At 41.4% G+C, this 21897-nt stretch overlaps 1 protein-coding gene across 1 annotated transcript in view; it reads left to right on the forward strand.

The window, feature by feature from the left end:
- Window positions 1-2047: 2047 nt before the first annotated feature.
- LOC311239377 (phosphatidylinositol 4,5-bisphosphate 3-kinase catalytic subunit alpha isoform-like) overlaps window positions 2048-21897 on the forward strand; it is a gene marked incomplete at both ends in the record, with an annotated part of 85401 nt that continues 65551 nt past the window's right edge. The window contains 3 exons of the mRNA XM_084327684.1: window positions 2048-2074; window positions 4779-4931; window positions 5083-5214. Coding sequence (XP_084183810.1) covers window positions 2048-2074; window positions 4779-4931; window positions 5083-5214 — 312 coding nt within the window. The remainder of the gene's footprint in view (window positions 2075-4778; window positions 4932-5082; window positions 5215-21897) is intronic.

Raw genomic sequence — 21897 nt, forward strand, 5'->3', positions numbered from 1 at the left:
TGTATATGTTAAAAGGGTTGCACCCCTGTCTAACCCCACGGCATTGAGGGAAGAAGTCTGTGTGTTTTCCTCAATCCTCACAGCACATGTGTTGTTGGTGTACATTGACTTTATGAGGTCGTAGGTTTTCCCTCCAATGCCACTATCTAACAGTTTGTACAGCAGACCCTCGTGCCAAATTGAGTCAAATGCTTTTTGGAAGTCAACGAAACAGGAGTATACTTTGCTTTTATTTTTATTTATTTTGGTTGTCGATTAGGGTGCTGAGGGTGAGAATGTGGTCTGTTGTACGGTGATTTGGTAGGAAGCCAATCTGTGATTTGCTCAAGGTATTGTTGTTTGTGAGGAAATGTGTGAGTCTGTGGTTAATGATCATACAGAGGATTTTTCCAAGGTTGCTGTTGACACAGATCCCACGGTAATTGTTTGGGTCATATTTGTCTCCCTTTTTGTGGAGCGGTGTTATGAATCCTTGGTTCCAGATATTGGGGAAGATCCCGGAGCTAAGGACAATGTTAAGGAGTTTTAGTATAGCCAATTGGAATTTTGAGTCTGTGAATATGATCATTTCATTTAGGATACCATCCGCTCCGCAGGCCTTCTTGGTTTTAAGTGATTTTATTTTGTCCTGTAGTTCTTGTAGTGTAATTGGGGAGTCTAGCGGGTTCTGGTAGTCTTTTATGGTTGACTCCAGGCTTTGTAGTTTATCTTGTATGTGTTTTTGTTGTTCATTTTTTTGTATTGGGCTAAAGAGATTGGAGAAGTGGTTTACCCATACATCTCCATTTTGGATGGGTAGCTCCTCGTGGTGTACTTTGTTTATTTTGTTCCAGTTTTCCCAGAAGTTGTTTGTTTTTATGGATTCCTCTATATCTTGTAGCTGGTTTCTAACATGTTGGTCTCTTTTTTTTCTGATTGTGTTTTTGTAATGTTTCAGTGTTTCACTGTATTGGAGACGTGTGTTCTGGTTGTCTGGGTCTCTGTGTTTTTGGTTTGATAGGTTCCTTAATTTCTTCCTGAGATTTTTACAATCGTTATCATACCATTTGTCATGCATATTTTTATTTTTTATTTTTCCTCGCTTTCCTATTTGAGGCCTTTAGGTTGGATAAGGAAGCTGTAAGGTCAAATATGTTATTGATGTTTTCTACCGCCCCGTTTACACTTTTGCTGTTGTGTTGGACGTTTATTTCTAGGAATTGATCTAATTTGGATTGGACTTTTTGTAGCTTGATAGCGGATTGGAATGCTTCCATACTACTTTCTTTCCATTTGTAGTGTTTTTTAATAGTGTGTAGTTTGTTTGGTTTTGGTATTTCCTGGTTGGGTGTTGATCTATTCAGGTAGATAGTGGTTTTGCTGTGGTCTGACAGGGGTGTTTGCTGGCTGACTGTGAACGCTCTGAGATACTCTAGGCTGAGGTCCGTGATAAAATAGTCTACTGTACTGTTACCCAGAGATGAGCTATATGTGTACCTACCATAAGTGTCCCCTCGGAGCCTACCGTTAACTATGTACAGTCCCAGCGAGCGACAGAGCTGTATAAGTTGTGACCCATGTTTATTTGTTGTTTGGTCATAGTTATTTCTGGGGGGGGCATATTTGGGAGGGGATGTTCCCACCTCCTGGTAGGTGTTTGTCTCCATGTGTGCTGAGAGTGTCAGGTTCTTGTCCTGTCCTGGCATTGAGGTCCCCACAGACTATAATGTGCCCGTAAGCCTGGAACTGGTTGATTTCGTCTTGTAGGATTAGGAACATGTCTTCCTTGTAGTATGGGGATTCAATTGGGGGGATGTAGGTGGCACACAGGTAGATATCTTTCTCGGTTGATGTAAGTTCCTTATTTATTTTTAACCAGATGAAAAAAACTCCGGTTTTGATTAGCTTTATGGAGTGGGTTAGTTCTGATTTGTACCATATTAGCATGCCTCCAGAGTCTCTCCCCTGTTTGACCCCTGTTAGCTTGGTGGATGGTACCAGCAGCTCTCTGTAGTTTGCAGGGCAGCCAGTAGGACTGTTTCCTCTGTGCCATGTCTCTTGTAGGACCATGATGTCTGTGTTTGACATTTCTGTGGTAAAGTCTGGGTTTCTGCTCTTTGTTCCAAGGGCAGTTGACCTCAGACCTTGTATATTCCAGCTTGAAATGGTAAAAGATTTGTATTCCATTATTACAGTGTTATATTCCAGTGGTTTTGTCCTGGACCACAAATGAGAAGATCTTGCTGATCATCTGATGCACAGTCAGCTCCCCGGGTGGAGATCTGTCGGTCGTGGGGTTGACCTGTACATTTGTGTGGTATGGGGTTGGTGGTGGCATGTGCTGTGTGTATGTGTGTTGTGGGGTTGGCAGGATATGCATTGACTGGGGGGGGGGTCTGCAGGAGGGGGGCAGGTCGAAATTGGGCGGCCTGTGCATATGTGTGATGCATTCTTTGCAGGTCGGGCGTGGACCTGGCCTGGGGTGCAGGGTGGTCTCTGGTTGTAGCCTGTTGTTCTCTAGGTGCAAAAGGTCTTCTGGGCGTGGCTCTGGGTGGGGTGTTCATCCCTCTGTTGCTCTTGTAGGATGTGGTAGGGCTACGGTTTAGTGCGACGTCTTTCAGGGTCTTTGCGAAGTTAGGGACTGCTCTTTTGAGGATGTGAACATCGTCATGCAGGCTGTCCAGGTCTATGGTGGGGTGAGCTGCCATGTAGACGTTTTTCTTCATTGCACAGTTTCTGGAGATCTGTGCATTAATACTTTGTATGTAGTCTGTGTGGTAATCCCATCTGGGTAGCAGTGCCGAGATTACTACTTTTGCACTGGGAAATGTTGACGTGGCTTTTTTGACTACTTCCATAACAGATTTGGTCACCTCCTCCCTTGTCTGCATTCTCAAGTTGTTTGTGCCTGTGTGTATTATGATGTGGCTGGGGGATCCCAGGTTGTCTTCTTGCAGTAGTTCTACAGCCCGATAGGTATTCTGGCACTTTAGTTTCATAACTATGTGGTTTGGGAAGAGTTTTCCTTCCTCTACATATCTCCCGTTTGAGTCCATGAGGAGTACAATTTGTGGACCTTCTTGAGGTCTGGTGGGTGATGTTGGACATGGGGTGTCTTGAGTGTCTGTTGATGTTGTTTGTTGTTGGTTGTCCTCATCTTCATCTTGAATTACTGTCTCTGTTTTATGGGGCTGTTCGGTGGTCAGAGCTGGTATGGCTGTTGACGTCTCTTTGAGGTTTTGCATTTCCTGCCTGATTAGATTGATGTCTTTCGACACCTCTTCCACTTTACCCATGGATGTCCGCATTTCTGCCGACTCCGATTTGGCTGTTTGCATCTCTTCTTTGAGTTTTTTCAGCTCCAGCCTGAGTGCATTGTTCTGTTTCGACACCTCTTCTATTCTGTCCGTGAGTGTTCTCACCAAGGTCCAGAGAGCAGGCAGGGAGTCCTTTTGCTCTGTGTTGGGTGGGGGGGGGGGGGCTGTAATTTTTTGCTCCATTTCCACTTGCTTGCATTCTATCTTTGAAAACATCTCCTTCATCTGTTTCACCTCGGTGAAGCAGCAATGGTCTGTTGGGGGTGGGTCTTCACTGGGGGTGTTTTCACTGGAGATGGTTGTCTTTAGTGCAGTCTCTTTGATTTTGGAGACGTTTTTTACAAAGGGGGTTATGTTGCCCTGGACCATTACTGTTCCTGTATTGTAGAAGTGTACAACCATTTGGTTCTCATCTGTCTCTATCTCCAGTGTACGTGAGGACTTATTTCCCCTTTTTGTTGCAGTGGGATGGTGGTCTAGTGTTGCAACTTGCCATGCTGTGACGTTTTCAGTGTGGAAAATTAAGTTGGATATGCGTCCAGAGCTTTCCCGGTCTGCAAAAAGTGTGTCTGGATTTGCTATTAAGTATTCTTCCTTGAAATGTTTCTTATCTGTGCCCTTTGTGCCATCTGGGTAGGGGACTGCAGGGAGCTTTGAATGTGTTTGGTCTGCATTAGCATTTGCATTTGAATCAGGGGGGCTGTGTGGCCCTGTTTCCATTGTTCCAAGAGTTCAAGAGCTTCACACCTCCTGGTTGTCTGCCAAGGTGTCTGGTTCAAACCAAGATTTCTATCCAGTTTATAATTGTAGATGTTTTAGCTAAAATGTCTAACTAAAATGTCAGTATTATTCAGTTTTTGGTAGGCCTCTTATAGTACTTACTCTGTTATGACTCTGTTATGACTCCAACAAAGCCTAAGTCCACTAGAAGTTGGTATAGTTTTTTTTTGTGTCTCCCTGTAGAGATATCCAGGTTTTGGTTTGTGATGTAGACCTCTCAGTCCAGTGATATTTACTTCTTTATGACTCCAACAAAGCACTGTTCCACTAGAAATTGGTATAATCCTCTTTAGTTCCTTGTAGGGATGTCCGGGTTTATTCCAGTTGAGTGTCTTTTTTCTTTTTCTCCAGTTTTTTTTTCCAGTTTTCAGCCTAAAATTAGGAGGTTCTAGGAGCTCCTAGGAACACAACCTCTCTCCTGGACTGTTAACACCTCACTCACTCTCACACACTCTCTCTCTCTCTCTCTCTCTCTCTCTCTCTCTCTCTCCTCTCTCTCTCTCTCAATTCAATTCAATTCAATTCAATTGGGCTTTATTGACATGGGAAACATACGTTTACATTGCCAAAGCCAAAGTCTCTCTCTCTCTCTCTCTCTCTCTCTCTCTCTCTCTCTCTCTCTCTCTCTCTCTCTCTCTCTCCTATCTCTCTCTCTCCTCTCTCTCTCTCCTCTCTCCTCTCTCTCTCTCTCTCTCTCTGCAGGAACATTGTCCTCTAGCGTGGGGGAATGTGAATCTGTTTGACTATAAACACGTTCTAGTTTGTGGTAAAGTGGCCCTGAGTCTGTGGCCCGTCCCTCACGGCCTGGAGGACCTGCTGAACCCGATTGGAGTTGCTGGTTCAAATCCCAACAAGGTACACACACATGTACATCTTTAATACTACTTTAGAAATACTGCAAATAATATAATATATACCGCATAGATATGTTTCTCTCTCTGACTCCTCCTCCTCTCCCTTTCTTTGTGTCTGTCTGTCTGTCTGTCTCCCCCCCCCCCCCCCCCAGGAGACACCTTGTGTAGAGTTGGAGTTCTCCTGGTTCAGTCAGGTGGTGATGTTCCCAGACGACCAGCAGATAGAAGAATACGCCAACTGGACCATCAGCCGAGAGCTGGGTTATAACTACTGCCTCGGCCTGGTCAGTATAGCAGGCTCATCCCCTAACAACAGGCTCCTCCCCTAACGACATGCTCCCCCCCTAACGACAGGCTCATCCCCTAACTACAGGCCCCTCCCCTAACGACAGGCTCCTCCCCTAACGACATGCTCATCCCCTAACTACAGGCTCCTCCCCTAACGACAGGCTCCTCCCCTAACAACAGGCCCATCCCCTAACTACGGCCTCGGCCTGGTCAGTACTGCAGGCTCCACCCCTAACTACAGGCTCCACCCCTAACTACTGCGTCGGCCTGGTCAGTACTGCAGGCTCCTCCCCTAACGACAGGTGCCTCCCCTAACTATAGGCCCCTCCCCTAACTACAGGCTCCTCCACTAACTGCAGGCTCCTCCCCTAACTACTGCCTCAGCCGCATTTCTACTTTCCATAGCCGCATTTCTGGCAGACGCTCTCTGATTGGCCGACGTCAGTTTCTACACTGGTTAAGCTTAGGCACTCTTTCGAAGTTGGTTAAGGTTAGAGTTTGTCTTAGAGCATGGCGATAGAACACCAGGTAGTTTGCAGGCTGTTTGACGTGGAAATGGGCAAAGACACAGCTCGTCACGCTATTGGGCGCACATGTCACATGACCAGAAACGTCTGCCAGAAATGCGGCTACGGAAAGTATAGACGCGCCTCAGCCTGGTCAGTACTGCAGGCTCCTCCCCTAACTACAGGCCCCTCCCCTAACTACACACCCCTCCCCTAACTACAGGCCACTCCCCTACCTACAGGCTCCTCCCCTAACTACTGCTTCGGCCTGGTCAGCACTACATATATACTACATATATACATATACTGCACTACATATACATATACTGCACTACATATATACACATATACTGCACTACATATATACACATATACTGCACTACATATATACACATATACTGCACTACATATATACATATATACTGCACTACATATATACACATATACTGCACTACATATATACACATATACTGCACTACATATATACACATATACTGCACTACATATATACATATATACTGCACTACATATATACATATATACTGCACTACATATATACACATATACTGCACTACATATATACACATATACTGCACTACATATATACACATATACTGCACTACATATATACACATATACTGCAGTACATATACATATACTGCACTACATATATACACATATACTGCACTACATATATACACATATACTGCACTACATATATACACATATACTGCACTACATATATACATATATACTGCACTACATATATACACATATACTGCACTACATATATACACATATACTGCAGTAAATATATACACATATACTGCACTACATATATACACATATACTGCACTACATATACATATACTGCACTACATATATACATATATACTGCACTACATATATACACATATACTGCACTACATATATACATATATACTGCACTACATATATACACATATACTGCACTACATATATACACATATATACTGCACTACATATATACATATATACTGCACTACATATATACACATATACTGCACTACATATATACACATATACTGCACTACATATATACACATATACTGCACTACATATATACACATATACTGCACTACATATATACATATATACTGCAGTACATATACATATACTGCACTACATATATACACATATACTGCACTACATATATACACATATACTGCACTACATATATACATATATACTGCACTACATATATACATATATACTGCACTACATATATACACATATACTGCACTACATATATACACATATACTGCACTACATATATACACATATACTGCACTACATATATACACATATACTGCACTACATATATACACATATACTGCAGTACATATACATATACTGCACTACATATATACACATATACACATATACTGCACTACATATATACACATATACTGCACTACATATACATATACTGCACTACATATATACATATATACTGCACTACATATATACACATATACTGCACTACATATATACATATATACTGCACTACATATATACACATATACTGCACTACATATATACACATATATACTGCACTACATATATACATATATACTGCACTACATATATACACATATACTGCACTACATATATACATATATACTGCACTACATATATACACATATACTGCACTACATATATACACATATACTGCACTACATATATACACATATACTGCACTACATATATACATATATACTGCACTACATATATACACATATACTGCACTACATATATACACATATACTGCACTACATATACATATACTGCACTACATATATACATATATACTGCACTACATATATACACATATACTGCACTACATATATACATATATACTGCAGTACATATATACACATATACTGCACTACATATATACACATATATACTGCACTACATATATACATATATACTGCACTACATATATACACATATACTGCACTACATATATACACATATACTGCACTACATATATACACATATACTGCACTACATATATACACATATACTGCACTACATATATACATATATACTGCAGTACATATACATATACTGCACTACATATATACACATATACTGCACTACATATATACACATATACTGCACTACATATATACTGCACTACATATATACATATATACTGCACTACATATATACACATATACTGCACTACATATATACACATATACTGCACTACATATATACACATACATATATACACATATACTGCACTACATATATACACATATACTGCACTACATATATACACATATACTGCAGTACATATACATATACTGCACTACATATATACACATATACTGCACTACATATATACACATATACTGCACTACATATATACACATATACTGCACTACATATATACATATATACTGCACTACATATATACACATATACTGCACTACATATATACACATATACTGCACTACATATATACACATATACTGCAGTAAATATATACACATATACTGCACTACATATATACACATATACTGCACTACATATACATATACTGCACTACATATATACATATATACTGCACTACATATATACACATATACTGCACTACATATATACACATATACTGCACTACATATATACACATATATACTGCACTACATATATACATATATACTGCACTACATATATACACATATACTGCACTACATATATACATATATACTGCACTACATATATACACATATACTGCACTACATATATACACATATACTGCACTACATATATACACATATACTGCACTACATATATACACATACACTGCAGTACATATACATATACTGCACTACATATATACACATATACTGCACTACATATATACATATATACTGCACTACATATATACACATATACTGCACTACATATATACACATATACTGCAGTAAATATATACACATATACTGCACTACATATATACACATGTACTGCACTACATATACATATACTGCACTACATATATACATATATACTGCACTACATATATACACATATACTGCACTACATATATACATATATACTGCACTACATATATACACATATACTGCACTACATATATACACATATATACTGCACTACATATATACATATATACTGCACTACATATATACACATATACTGCACTACATATATACATATATACTGCACTACATATATACACATATACTGCACTACATATATACACATATACTGCACTACATATATACACATATACTGCACTACATATATACACATATACTGCACTACATATATACACATATACTGCAGTACATATACATATAATGCACTACATATATACACATATACTGCACTACATATATACACATATACTGCACTACATATATACACATATACTGCACTACATATATACATATATACTGCACTACATATATACACATATACTGCACTACATATATACACATATACTGCACTACATATATACACATATTGTAACTGAGGGGTACAATTCCCTGACTGTATTGAATAAGTATGGTATCATTAAACCACTACTGAGTTATGTACATTACTACTGGCCATACAGTACACATGTATATGTGATGAACACCCACACAATAACACGGCTTAACAAAGAAAGTCCTGTTTGTAATATTTATTAGAAGAGCATCAATATTATCTTACATTATTGAGAATGAGAGTTGCGCTTGTAAGGCGAAGAATGTGCATGAATAGGTCAAGAGCGTAAGTCCATGAGCATATTACGAAGGGGATAATTAATACCACCTGTAGCATAAGAATTATATAAGGTACACTCGTAGGTCAGCTGGAGATACTAAGGGGGTTCCCTCCGGTTGTAAGCCAGCAGGGGAGAGGAATGTTCGGATGCAAAAGTCTGGATCAACGAGGAATCAATAAGCTCCAGCTACGGGAGGCGGTACATATACTCCCCTCGATCGGCAGACAAAAGCAGCAACTATAATCCAAGTATGCGGGACAGCATGGATGAAAGCCAGCCAGCCTCTTCCTAGAGACGGGCTCGAGTGATGCTCCTCACGGGTAGATCCCACACAGCAGCGGGGTAGACGGTTCTCTGCTCCAGCAGCCACGGTACCAAAGCAATAATAATCCAGCCGGAAAAGGCTCTGCATTCACCGGTGTAGATTCTCCTGTGCACGGTACTTCACATTAACTAGGTCGAACTTGACGTTATTTCACTAAGCTCTGACACTTTTACTATCCTATTCGCACGCGGTTCTAAGTGCTCTATTTAGGCGCAAAATGCTCACTTCACTTGGTCGTTGACTCGTGATGAAGGCTTTACTAGTTGGGTTAACTCGTTTGAGGGTAACTAACTGCTGTATCCACCTGCGACGTATTAATACGTAAGGTGAATAATCTAGTGCCAACCTCAGTTCTGTCTCGTATTACTGCGCAAACCTGGGCATGTTGAGACATGTCTTAGCGGTGGCTTTGAACTAGACATTGGGGGTATGGCCGTGGCGCCTAGGGGGTCGCTGTCCAATAGGAGAACGAATATTATGGTCTGGCCTGTACCTAGGTAAAGGGATATTCCGTGTATATGTACAAAGAATATACAAGGGATATCAGACGATATACAAATATTATACAATATATCTCAAGTAATAAATATATATATTCGGTTTAATCTGACCCTTTGTAACACATATACTGCAGTAAATATATACACATATACTGCACTACATATATACACATATACTGCACTACATATACTGCACTACATATATACATATATACTGCACTACATATATACACATATACTGCACTACATATATACATATATACTGCACTACATATATAACATATATATGTTAAACTTAAAGAGAAGACGGAGGTCTCTGTGTGCCCAGTTGAGGTCTGGCACCCTGCCATTGGCTGTGGAAGTGGGTAGATTCCAGGGTAAACCTGAGGAGGAGCGGTTGTGTGTTCTGTGTGATCTGGGAGTGGTGGAGGATGAATATCATTTAGTTTTTTATTGCCCTTTGTACACCACTTTGAGGAGGGCTTTATTTGAAAAAATTCAAATTGCAAACCCAGATTTGTTTTGGCAGTCTGAGAGCTGTATGTTGAGTTGTTTTTTTGTGGAGGACATCTTCGGTTTTGCAGGATTTTTGGAGAAGGCATGGCACCTGAGACAAAACACACTGTATCCTATATAATTGTATTTGAATTCACCTTGTTTTTCTGTTTTTCTGTTTATTTACATTGAGTACAGCTTGTGTTATATTACGTTTTATTGTATTTTCTTGTATTTTTCTTTTTTTATGGCCATCTTGGTCTATGTCATTTGTTAAGTAATTGGTAAAGTATATTATTATATACTTATTGTTATGTGTCTTGTAAGCCCATATGGGCTGGGCATACATCTGTATGTAAGACACGAAAATAAAAAATATCAAATCAAATCAAATCATATACTGCACTACATATATACACATATATACTGCACTACATATATACATATATACTGCACTACATATATACACATATACTGCACTACATATATACATATATACTGCACTATATATATACACATATACTGCAGTAAATATATACACATACTGCACTACATATATACACACATACTGCACTACATATATACACATATACTGCACTATATATACACATATACTGCAGTAAATATATACACATATACTGCACTACATATATACACATATACTGCACTACATATACATATACTGCACTACATATATACATATATACTGCACTACATATATAACTACTGCCTCGGCCTGGTCAGTACTACATATATACACATATACTGCAGTAAATATATACACATATACTGCACTACATATATACATATATACTGCAGTAAATATATACACATATACTGCACTACATATATACTGCAGTAAATATATACACATACTACAGTAAATATATACATATATACTGCAGTAAATATATACACATATACTACAGTACATATATACTACAGTACATATATACACATATACTGCAGTACATATATACACATCAGGGTTTCCCATTAATTACCTAGACTGTGGCGGCCCGCCACAGTTGTATAATGAACACAAAAAAAACACATATTTACATATTTTTTTCTAAAAAATATACCAGTTCAACACAGGTAACCACTTTTGCTTCATTTCTATGATGGCTCAAATGTATGCTCTAGTCCAGTGGTTCCCAAACCTCTCCTCGAGACACCCCAGCCGTTCCATGTATTTGTTAAAGGGGAGATGAAGCATAGCGATATAAACGTAGTCATAGCATCAAATTAGTATTTAGATAAACCACAGAAAAAATCATGTTAGAAAAATAAGCAGTTTCTAAGAAAAAACTATTTGTTATGTCCTTTTTTGGAGCATTTATCAACATGGGCGCCGCCATTTTGTTGCTGACGTCACGGAGATGGTTTCGCCGGCTCTGCGGAGCTGCAGCTGCCTGCATACTATTGACCACCCCAGAGAATTGCACGCTGTAGCACGCTGACCTCCAGAGGCTGTAGTTAGAAATGGATCTGGAAAGTTTTGACGAGGTGGACAGACCCACAGAGAGTGTCAGAAATCCAGTGGCCTTTGCCTTTGAGCCAATTAGATTGACAGCAGTGAGACGTCCTCCTCCTGTCAAGCCGGATGATGATGGAGAAAGTGGTGCGCAAGATGATGGCCGCGTCGGGAACACTGCCTGGTGCCGCTGTGGATATTGTATCCCGATGGAAACGCACGTTGAAAGCGTGTGCTGCCAAGATGAGCACATGGCTAACCTAGAGCATCTCATATGAAACAACTGCATTACGACGAGTCCAACTTATAAAATGTTGTGTCTTGAGAGAGATGTCCTGGAGGTCTCGATGTTGTCATTGAAGGATGTCCGAGCTGAGACGCTGGAACGGCCGATTAGTAGCAGGTAAGAACGTAAGATTATGCATAATAACGGTAGCTAACGTCAGACAGTAGCTAACCTGAATGAATGAATGAATGATCAAATTGTTTGGACCACTGCTAGCCTCTGTAAAACAGCAGGGAGCATAACACTTTGTAAAACGAAATAAGGGAGTTTTGAAGCTGTAAGCAGCACAATCAATACCTGTATTATAAGAAAGAATTAAAAACGCATTGCAAGGAGAACAGAGGTTATTTGTTGTTTATACACCCCCTCCAAATTGTATCTTTCTGCATAGTAATAATGCATGATGCAGAAGCCAGATAAAAGAAAACCTATACAAGAGCTTTTCCCATTCAAGTTATGACTATAACAATAAGATAATTTAGTCACATGGGTAGGCCTATAGCTTTGACAGTGGTCCAGTGCACACAGCTAGGTTGTAATATATTTGGACATACTGGAGAATGACTGCCTGGGGCCTCATTACAGAAATGTCCTAAGTCTAAAAGCCTATCTTCTTTGAGGATAGGATGTCATTTAGGCATTTCGGTATTACAGAAAGATGTTTTCCTAACCAAATTTAGGGTAGAATCCATGGACAAGCTGTTAGGATTTTTTTCTGTAATGAGGGCCCAGGTTATAGAATGCATTCCATGCCGTGTATGCTAACACCACTTATTTTCCCTTTCTCTGTCAGTCTTTTCAGGCTGACAGCCTACAGGCAGTTCACGCTGTGGTCCAGCGGTCATCTGGGGAGGAGGAACAGAATTCCACTTCCGGCATGTGCTGTCAATGCCATCAGGAATGTCTTCCCATCCTTGGAATATGTTGGATTTGAGTACTACAATGACTTGTAAAAAATAAATTGTTTTATGATCCTTCATAAGACTGTTATTATTATTTTACCCCGCATTCCCTTATTATCGATCAATGATAACACTTGCAATGAATGCACAAAAGGAAACATGATACAACAAGGGAATAATCAAATGTTTATTAATGGATTAAATAACATCTCAATTCAAAATCTAATTGAAAAGAAAGGCTAATTATGTCTGCTAAAACGAACAAAACTGTTTTGCAATAACTGTTGCTTTGAACTTTTTTGGTTGCCATTAGACTGAAATTTGAACTTGAAATTCTTTAGGATAGAATTTAAAAGTTCTTAGTGTACGCACTACCATGAGAAGACACTGCATCTCAATATGTAGAGTGAAACTGTGGAACAGTCTGAATGTGGTGCCAAAGCAATGTCCAAATATGAGACAATTCAAACAGATTTATAAGGAAATGTCGAGCCTCAAAGCTTGCTCTCATGAACTTTTTTCTTTTTGTGGCATACTTGGTGTAGAGGGAGTGGAGGCTCTCAAGTTGTCCGGTGTGGATTCCGTCTGTCACTTTGTCCAGTATCTTCATCAGCAGTTTGTCTAGGACCACCTTCTTGAGATGAGCAAAAGCAGCAGAGCCAGGATCGAGCCATGGCCGTAGGCTTTCCTCTTCAGGACTGTAGGAAGGGTGCTCACATTTTGTCATTGTCTCCCCTGAGTTCCAGTTGTGCACGTTGGTGATGTGGTGAAGCACAGACATCCACTTCTCTCTCAGCTGCTCGCACCTCCATCACATGTGGTGAAGCACAGACATCCACTTCTCTCTCAGCTGCTCGCACCTCCATCACATGTGGTGAAGCACAGACATCCACTTCTCTCTCAGCTGCTCGCACCTCCATCACATGTGGTGAAGCACAGATATCCACTTCTCTCTCAGCTGCTCGCACCTCCATCACATGTGGTGAAGCACAGACATCCACTTCTCTCTCAGCTGCTCGCACCTCCATCACATGTGGTGAAGCACAGACATCCACTTCTCTCTCAGCTGCTCGCACCTCCATCACATGTGGTGAAGCACAGACATCCACTTCTCTCTCAGCTGCTCGCACCTCCATCACATGTGGTGAAGCACAGACATCCACTTCTCTCTCAGCTGCTCGCACCTCCATCACATGTGGTGAAGCACAGACATCCACTTCTCTCTCAGCTGCTCGCACCTCCATCACATGTGGTGAAGCACAGACATCCACTTCTCTCTCAGCTGCTCGCACCTCCATCACATGTGGTGAAGCACAGACATCCACTTCTCTCTCAGCTGTTCGCACCTCCATCACATGTGGTGAAGCACAGACATCCACTTCTCTCTCAGCTGCTCGCACCTCCATCACATGTGGTGAAGCACAGACATCCACTTCTCTCTCAGCTGCTCGCACCTCCATCACATGTGGTGAAGCACAGACATCCACTTCTCTCTCAGCTGCTCGCACCTCCATCACATGTGGTGAAGCACAGACATCCACTTCTCTCTCAGCTGCTCGCACCTCCATCACATGTGGTGAAGCACAGACATCCACTTCTCTCTCAGCTGCTCGCACCTCCATCACATCTGGTGAACCACAGACATCCACTTCTCTCTCAGCTGCTCGCACCTCCATCACATGTGGTGAAGCACAGACATCCACTTCTCTGTCAGCTGCTCGCACCTCCATCACATGTGGTGAAGCACAGACATCCACTTCTCTCTCAGCTGCTCGCACCTCCATCACATGTGGTGAAGCACAGACATCCACTTCTCTCTCAGCTGCTCGCACCTCCATCACATGTGGTGAAGCACAGACATCCACTTCTCTCTCAGCTGCTCGCACCTCCATCACATGTGGTGAAGCACAGACATCCACTTCTCTCTCAGCTGCTCGCACCTCCATCACATGTGGTGAAGCACAGACATCCACTTCTCTCTCAGCTGCTCGCACCTCCATCACATGTGGTGAAGCACAGACATCCACTTCTCTCTCAGCTGCTCGCACCTCCATCACATGTGGTGAAGCACAGACATCCACTTCTCTCTCAGCTGCTCACACCTCCATCACATGTGGTGAAGCACAGACATCCACTTCTCTCTCAGCTGCTCGCACCTCCATCACATGTGGTGAAGCACAGACATCCACTTCTCTCTCAGCTGCTCGCACCTCCATCACATGTGGTGAAGCACAGACATCCACTTCTCTCTCAGCTGCTCACACCTCCATCACATGTGGTTGCACAGAACCACAGGTGGTTTGTAACCATCCTGATCCACTCGAGTAGGTCCTCACTTTGGCACTTCAACAGACTCTTCTTTATATTTTTCACTATATGCCACAGATCATATTCATGTTTGATGTTGTCATGCTCCTCTCTCATTACTTTCTGGACAGATGGATGACAGTCAGTTGCTAGCACTGAGACGGAGACCCCATAGTCTTCCAGCTTAGCAAGGCATCTCATCAGACCTTCTACCTCTAACCAGTAACTGTTTTTCACCTCGGTGACGTTCACTTATTCATCTACTCACTGATTGACATAAAATCAGGGCTGGTGGTAGCCTAGGATACTGAAAGCTGACTGGGGAGAAAAACAATTACTGGTTAGAGGTTGAAGGTCTGGAGAGATGCCAAGCTGGAAGGATATTATAGGGTCACCATCTCTGTGCTAGCAACTGACTGTCATCCATCTGTCCAGTATGCGAGAGCAGTATGATATCAAACATGAGTATGATGAGACTGTGGTATTTTGTGAAAAATGAAAAATAAGCTGGAATTCCACAATGAGGACCTACTCTAGTGGATCAAGATTATTGTGAACCACCTGCTGTTCTGTGCAACCACATGATGGAAGTGTGACAAAGCTGAAAGAGAAGTGGATGACTGTGCTTCACCACATCACCAACATGAAATCTGGGGAGACAAACTAAATGTAAACATAGCCTACAGGGTACGGCCATGGCTTCATCATCCCTCTGCTACTTTTACTCATCTCCAGAAGATGGTCCTGAACAAACAGCTGCTGAAGAAAACTGGAAAGAGTGACTTCAGAAAGGATACACAGCTGATATCAGCTGGTATTCTGCTTCTGAGTAGCTTTGCTATTGACAGTGCTTTGACATTTCTATTCATAATTAATAGTACAAGTTACTGTCTAAACATTCACACTGTTTACTCTGCATTTCCTAGCGTTTAGTCTATTTATTATGATACACATAGCATACATACATGTAAATATAGCCAAAAACATGGCCTACTGCACTTCACTGCTAATAATACTTTTTTTTGCACTTCTGGTACATGCTTAAACTTTGCTACTCGGCTAGGACTAGATTGATTGATTTAATTGAATTGAATTAACAGATTGCAGAATGGGTACAATACAGTACAGCTCAATACACACAGAAAGACTTTCGTCTTGTTTACATCAGGGTCCCCCATTTTCAATTCATAATGACATTTATGACTAACGTTATGATACAGAAAGCTAACAAGGTATTGATTGATTGATTGATTGAAAACTTTATTAACAGATTGCAGAATGGGTACAGTACAGTACGGCTCAATACACAATTGTTAAGGGGATGCAGACCAGAGAAAGACTTTCGTCTTGTTTACATCAGGGTCCCCCATTTTCAATTCATCGTAACATATATGACATACATGACATACAGATAGACAGTACTGCTACATCTATACATTTATGACATACCAGATTTGCAAATACAGTACTGTTTGTGATACAAAAAGAGTCCAGAAAAGGGAGTATATACATTTGACGTAAAAACTGTACATTGGAGGAGGTTGGGTGGGGTTGGGTGGGTAGGAGGGGTTGGGGGGGAAACACTGTACAACTGTACAAGCAAAACTGTACATTGGAATATTGACAACCATACTAGGTAATTTACTGTACATTTGAGGGGGTTGGGGGGGGGAGAAACACTGTACAAACAAGCAAAACTGTGCATTGGAATATTGACAAAACCATACTAGGTAAATTACTGTACATTGGAGGGGGTTGGGTTAGGACATTTACAGGGGCCAGTTTCGAATTGCAGTCTCCCGTAGGTGTCCCTTGAGAGTGGTTTTGAAAGTGGGTAGTGATTCACATTCCTTTACAGCTGTGGGTAGGGCGTTCCACATTGATGTGGCATAATTGCGAAACGTGTTTAGTCCCTTGTTTGAGCCGAATCTGGGTTGAACATGATTTGTGGAGCTCCCTCTGGTGTTGTGATCGTGGTATTCACTGACCTTTGGGAAGTATTTTGACATGTACATGGGTACCTTGGTCGTGTAGTGTATCTTGTAGACCAGGCCCATTGCAAGTTGCTGTACTCTGTCGTCTACTCTAAGCCATCCAAGGTTGTCAAAGTGGGCAGGGGTGAGGTGGGTTCTAGGAGTCAGGTCAAGCAGTAGTCTGACCAGTTTGTTTTGTGATGTTTGTAATCTTGTTTTTAGCGCCTTTGAGGTGCTTTGGTACCATGAGGTGCAAGCATAGTCGTAGTACCCTTGAATGAGTGCTCCTGCCAGAGTCTTCAGGTGAGACTAGTCATTTAATAAGCTAACGTTATGATACAGAAAGCTAACGTTATCGTACCTACTGCATATCACTACAGGTGGCTAGTGTAAATATAGACAGTCTGCAAAGATGATATGCGAAACACTGAACCAACACCCCTGATTATACCTCTCGCTCTGTTGCAGTACAAGCGCGTCTTTGGGCTCTGTCTCTCCGGCGCAGGGCTGACGCTGGCCGAACTGCCTCGGCTGGTCTGTCCGTCTCTCCTGCACTATAGAGCCACTGAAGTCGAAGACCGAGGGAACCGCATCGGGCTTCAGCTGATTAGTGGTCTTCTGGACAAACCTCCCATCCTCTTCAGCTCCCACCTTCAACAACATAATCCGAGGCAATGAAGTGTTCGCTGCAGATCTTAGTCCAACAGGCGGATCGCGCCGCTTGAGTGCAGCCAGCCAACGCGCCAACAACACTGTTTTTTTCACTGGTAGTTTGTGGAAATGAACCAACTTTCCTCTCTTTCACGCGGTAAGATTTGTTCCGTTGTTTGGTAGGCAACGTTGCATTTACTGACTGACCTTCAAGACACTACATGTTTACTAGGCAGGAGCCACACCAAACCATCACCGTGACGTCAGCAACAAAATGGCGGCGCCCATGGGGAAAACAGGGAAATTTGAGTTTTCAGACAAATAAGCAGGATTTCACATTTGATTATAGGACCCTGTCTTACACAAGGTACACAACAAACAAACTAGGATCACATTGTTCAATGCTTCATCTCCCCATTAAATTCCACCACCAGCACACCTGATTCAACTAATAAATAGTATTTATTTCACAACACTCCACGGCTATTTGGTCGAACTGTAGCTCCATTAACACTCCACGGCTATCTGGACTGTAGCTCCATTAACACTCCACGGCTATCTGGACTGTAGCTCCATTAACACTCCACGGCTATCTGGACTGTAGCTCCATTAACACTCCACGGCTATTTGGTCGAACTGTAGCTCCATTAACACTCCACGGCTATCTGGACTGTAGCTCCATTAACACTCCACGGCTATCTGGACTGTAGCTCCATTAACACTCCACGGCTATCTGGACTGTAGCTCCATTAACACTCCACGGCTATCTGGACTGTAGCTCCATTAACACATTAACTGCCACGGAGTTTCAGCGTCTTATACCGTTCTCTGCCAGTACTGTAAGTCTATGGAGATGTTCACCTTCTTTGCAGGGCTATAACTTTTTTTTTTTTGGATAAATTTTTTTATTATTACAGGGCTATAACTTTTTAAATTGTATTGCTAAATTGACATTACTATGGCCCATTCAACATCGATTATCAATCGTTCAGGATGTAGGAACGTTTTACTTTTTCATTCACACATTCATACAAAAATACCGTCTAGAATATAAATATGTTTTTATCGTTTTCTGCAGTAATTCCTAGAACGTGAGATATAGGCATAAATGCATATATACATTATCAAATGCCATTTGTTGCCGATCGACGCTATATTAAAAATTTCAACTGTACATGGTCCTAAACGTTATGACTGATCATGCGCGGGTGAACGGAGGGGGGGGGGGTCATTTATAATTCTGTGATCGTCGTTAAATGATTTATGTAGTATGGGTGATATATAGATCAGAGCAGTTTGTATGGATAATAATAAACAAAAACGCTGAAAGTCACGTCAGCCTCCTCTTACCGTTGGGCGATGATACTGGAGCAAACAGATCCCAGTTATTTGATGGGGATCGAGGCGATCCATTTCCGGTTTGTATAATACTAATACACGCCCAAATCATGTCGATTATTGAGTTATGGCAGCGATCCATATCCACGGTGTGTGGCTAGAGTCCTGCAACGATATACGAGAGGCCGGACGTATTTAGGAGACGCACCGATATCCAACCGGCATTTTCGGTTTGGCAACTTGCCGATCATCCACCAGGTGGCAGTATTGAAGCGTTGCAGAGTTGTGCCAAGTCCCACAGCATCAGACAAGGCTCTGTGAGTGAAATATGAATACCATGGCGAAAATATGAAATATGATCAGAATAACGTTGTACGCCGTGATCTGGCAGAATTCGCATGAACTTGAAACCCGTCGTACAACGTGATTGGCGGGGAAAGTGTTAACACTCCACGGCTATCTGGTCGAACTGTAGCTCCATTAACACTCCACGGCTATCTGGTCGTGGTGGTCGCCTCGCGTTGGTCCATAAAACTTGTGTTGCATGTCGGACAGTGAACTCTGAGTCCTTTCAATCCTTTGAACTACAAATCACCATAGTTGGCAGAGCGCATCCATTTAATTGTATTTTAATTTATCGCCCTCCTGGCTCCACTAGTCTTTTTTTTTAACCGAGTTTACTGAGTTACTCACATCAGTGATTAAGCTGGACAACGTGCTGGTCACCGGTGATTTAAATGTTTATGTTGATGATGTCACATCAAAGGCTGCATCAGATTTTCTCGCAATTACTGACTCTTTTAATTTTGTTCAGCATATTTCGGGTCCTACTCATGTAGCTGGGCATACTTTAGATACATTTTTCTCACATGGGTTAAACAATAAGAATGTCAACCTCCAGGATTTCCATCTAAGTGACCATAAGTGTATAGTTTTTTATGTTTGTTTTAACTCTGATGTGCTCCCTCATAACCAGATGATGCACAGACGTATAATTAAGCAAAACTCTGCAGATACATTTTCAACATTATTTGACTCTGATGTTCTGTCCAATTGCAATTAGTTAGAGTCCCTTCTGCAGTCTTTTCATGACCAATGTTCCACTATTTTGGACATAGTTGCTCCTTTTAAATCCAGACCTGCCTCCCGTACCAATTCTACTCCCTGGTTCAATGAGTCTATCCGCAGTTTTAGACGTCAGTGTAGAAATACAGAGCGTTTATGGAAAGCCTCCAAGCTTGAAGTCCACAGGTTACAAGAGCTTTTGATCCAGTTTAATGACATGATAAGGGATGCAAGAACTGCATATTTTGCTAATCTAATATCATCCAACAAGGGAAACTCAAGGGTTTTGTTTGAAACAATCAATACTATTGTTGCTCCTGTGCCTCCATGTGTACCTGTATATTCTTATATTGACTGTAATAACTTTTTGAATTATTTTGTGGATAAGGTCAGTGGTGTTAGAGCAGGCACCTGCCCCTCATCCCTTTCTGCCAGCCTTCCTACCACTGTCTCTCCTCCTCTCACGCTGCTAGACTTGTTCTCTCCAGTCACCTTAGAGCAGGTTTCTATAGTGCTGCACAAAACGAAACCCTCTTTTAATCCCCTTGATGCTGTTCCCTCATCCCTGATTTTAGAGGTCCTTGACTCAATTGGTCCCACAATTCTGTCAATAATTAACCGCTCTCTGGCATCAGGTTCTGTCCCTAGCCATTTTAAACATGCCATAGTTCAACCTCTTTTAAAAAAGGCTAACCTAGACCCCTCTCTTCCTGAGAATTATAGACCAATCTTCAAACTGCCTCTGCTGTCCAAGGTGCTGGGGAAAACTGTGGCTGAGCAGCTTCTCATGGTTCTAGAAACCCATAATCTGCATGACCCATTCCAATCAGGCTTTCGGACATTTCATTCCACCGAAACAGCCCTTCTTAAGGTTACCAATGACATTGTAATGGCTGCAGATGATGGTAAACACACACTATTAGTTTTATTGGACCTCAGCGCAGCCTTTGACACGGTTTATCATGTGGTTATGGTGCGTAGGCTCAATGATGTGTTTGGGATCTCTGGGTCAGCACTGAGATGGTTCTCATCTTACCTAGCTGATAGAAGCTTTTCTGTGTCAGTGG

The sequence above is a fragment of the Notolepis coatsorum genome (assembly GCF_963971535.1).
Source record: "Notolepis coatsorum genome assembly, chromosome: 13".
Classification (NCBI taxonomy): domain Eukaryota; kingdom Metazoa; phylum Chordata; class Actinopteri; order Aulopiformes; family Paralepididae; genus Notolepis; species Notolepis coatsorum.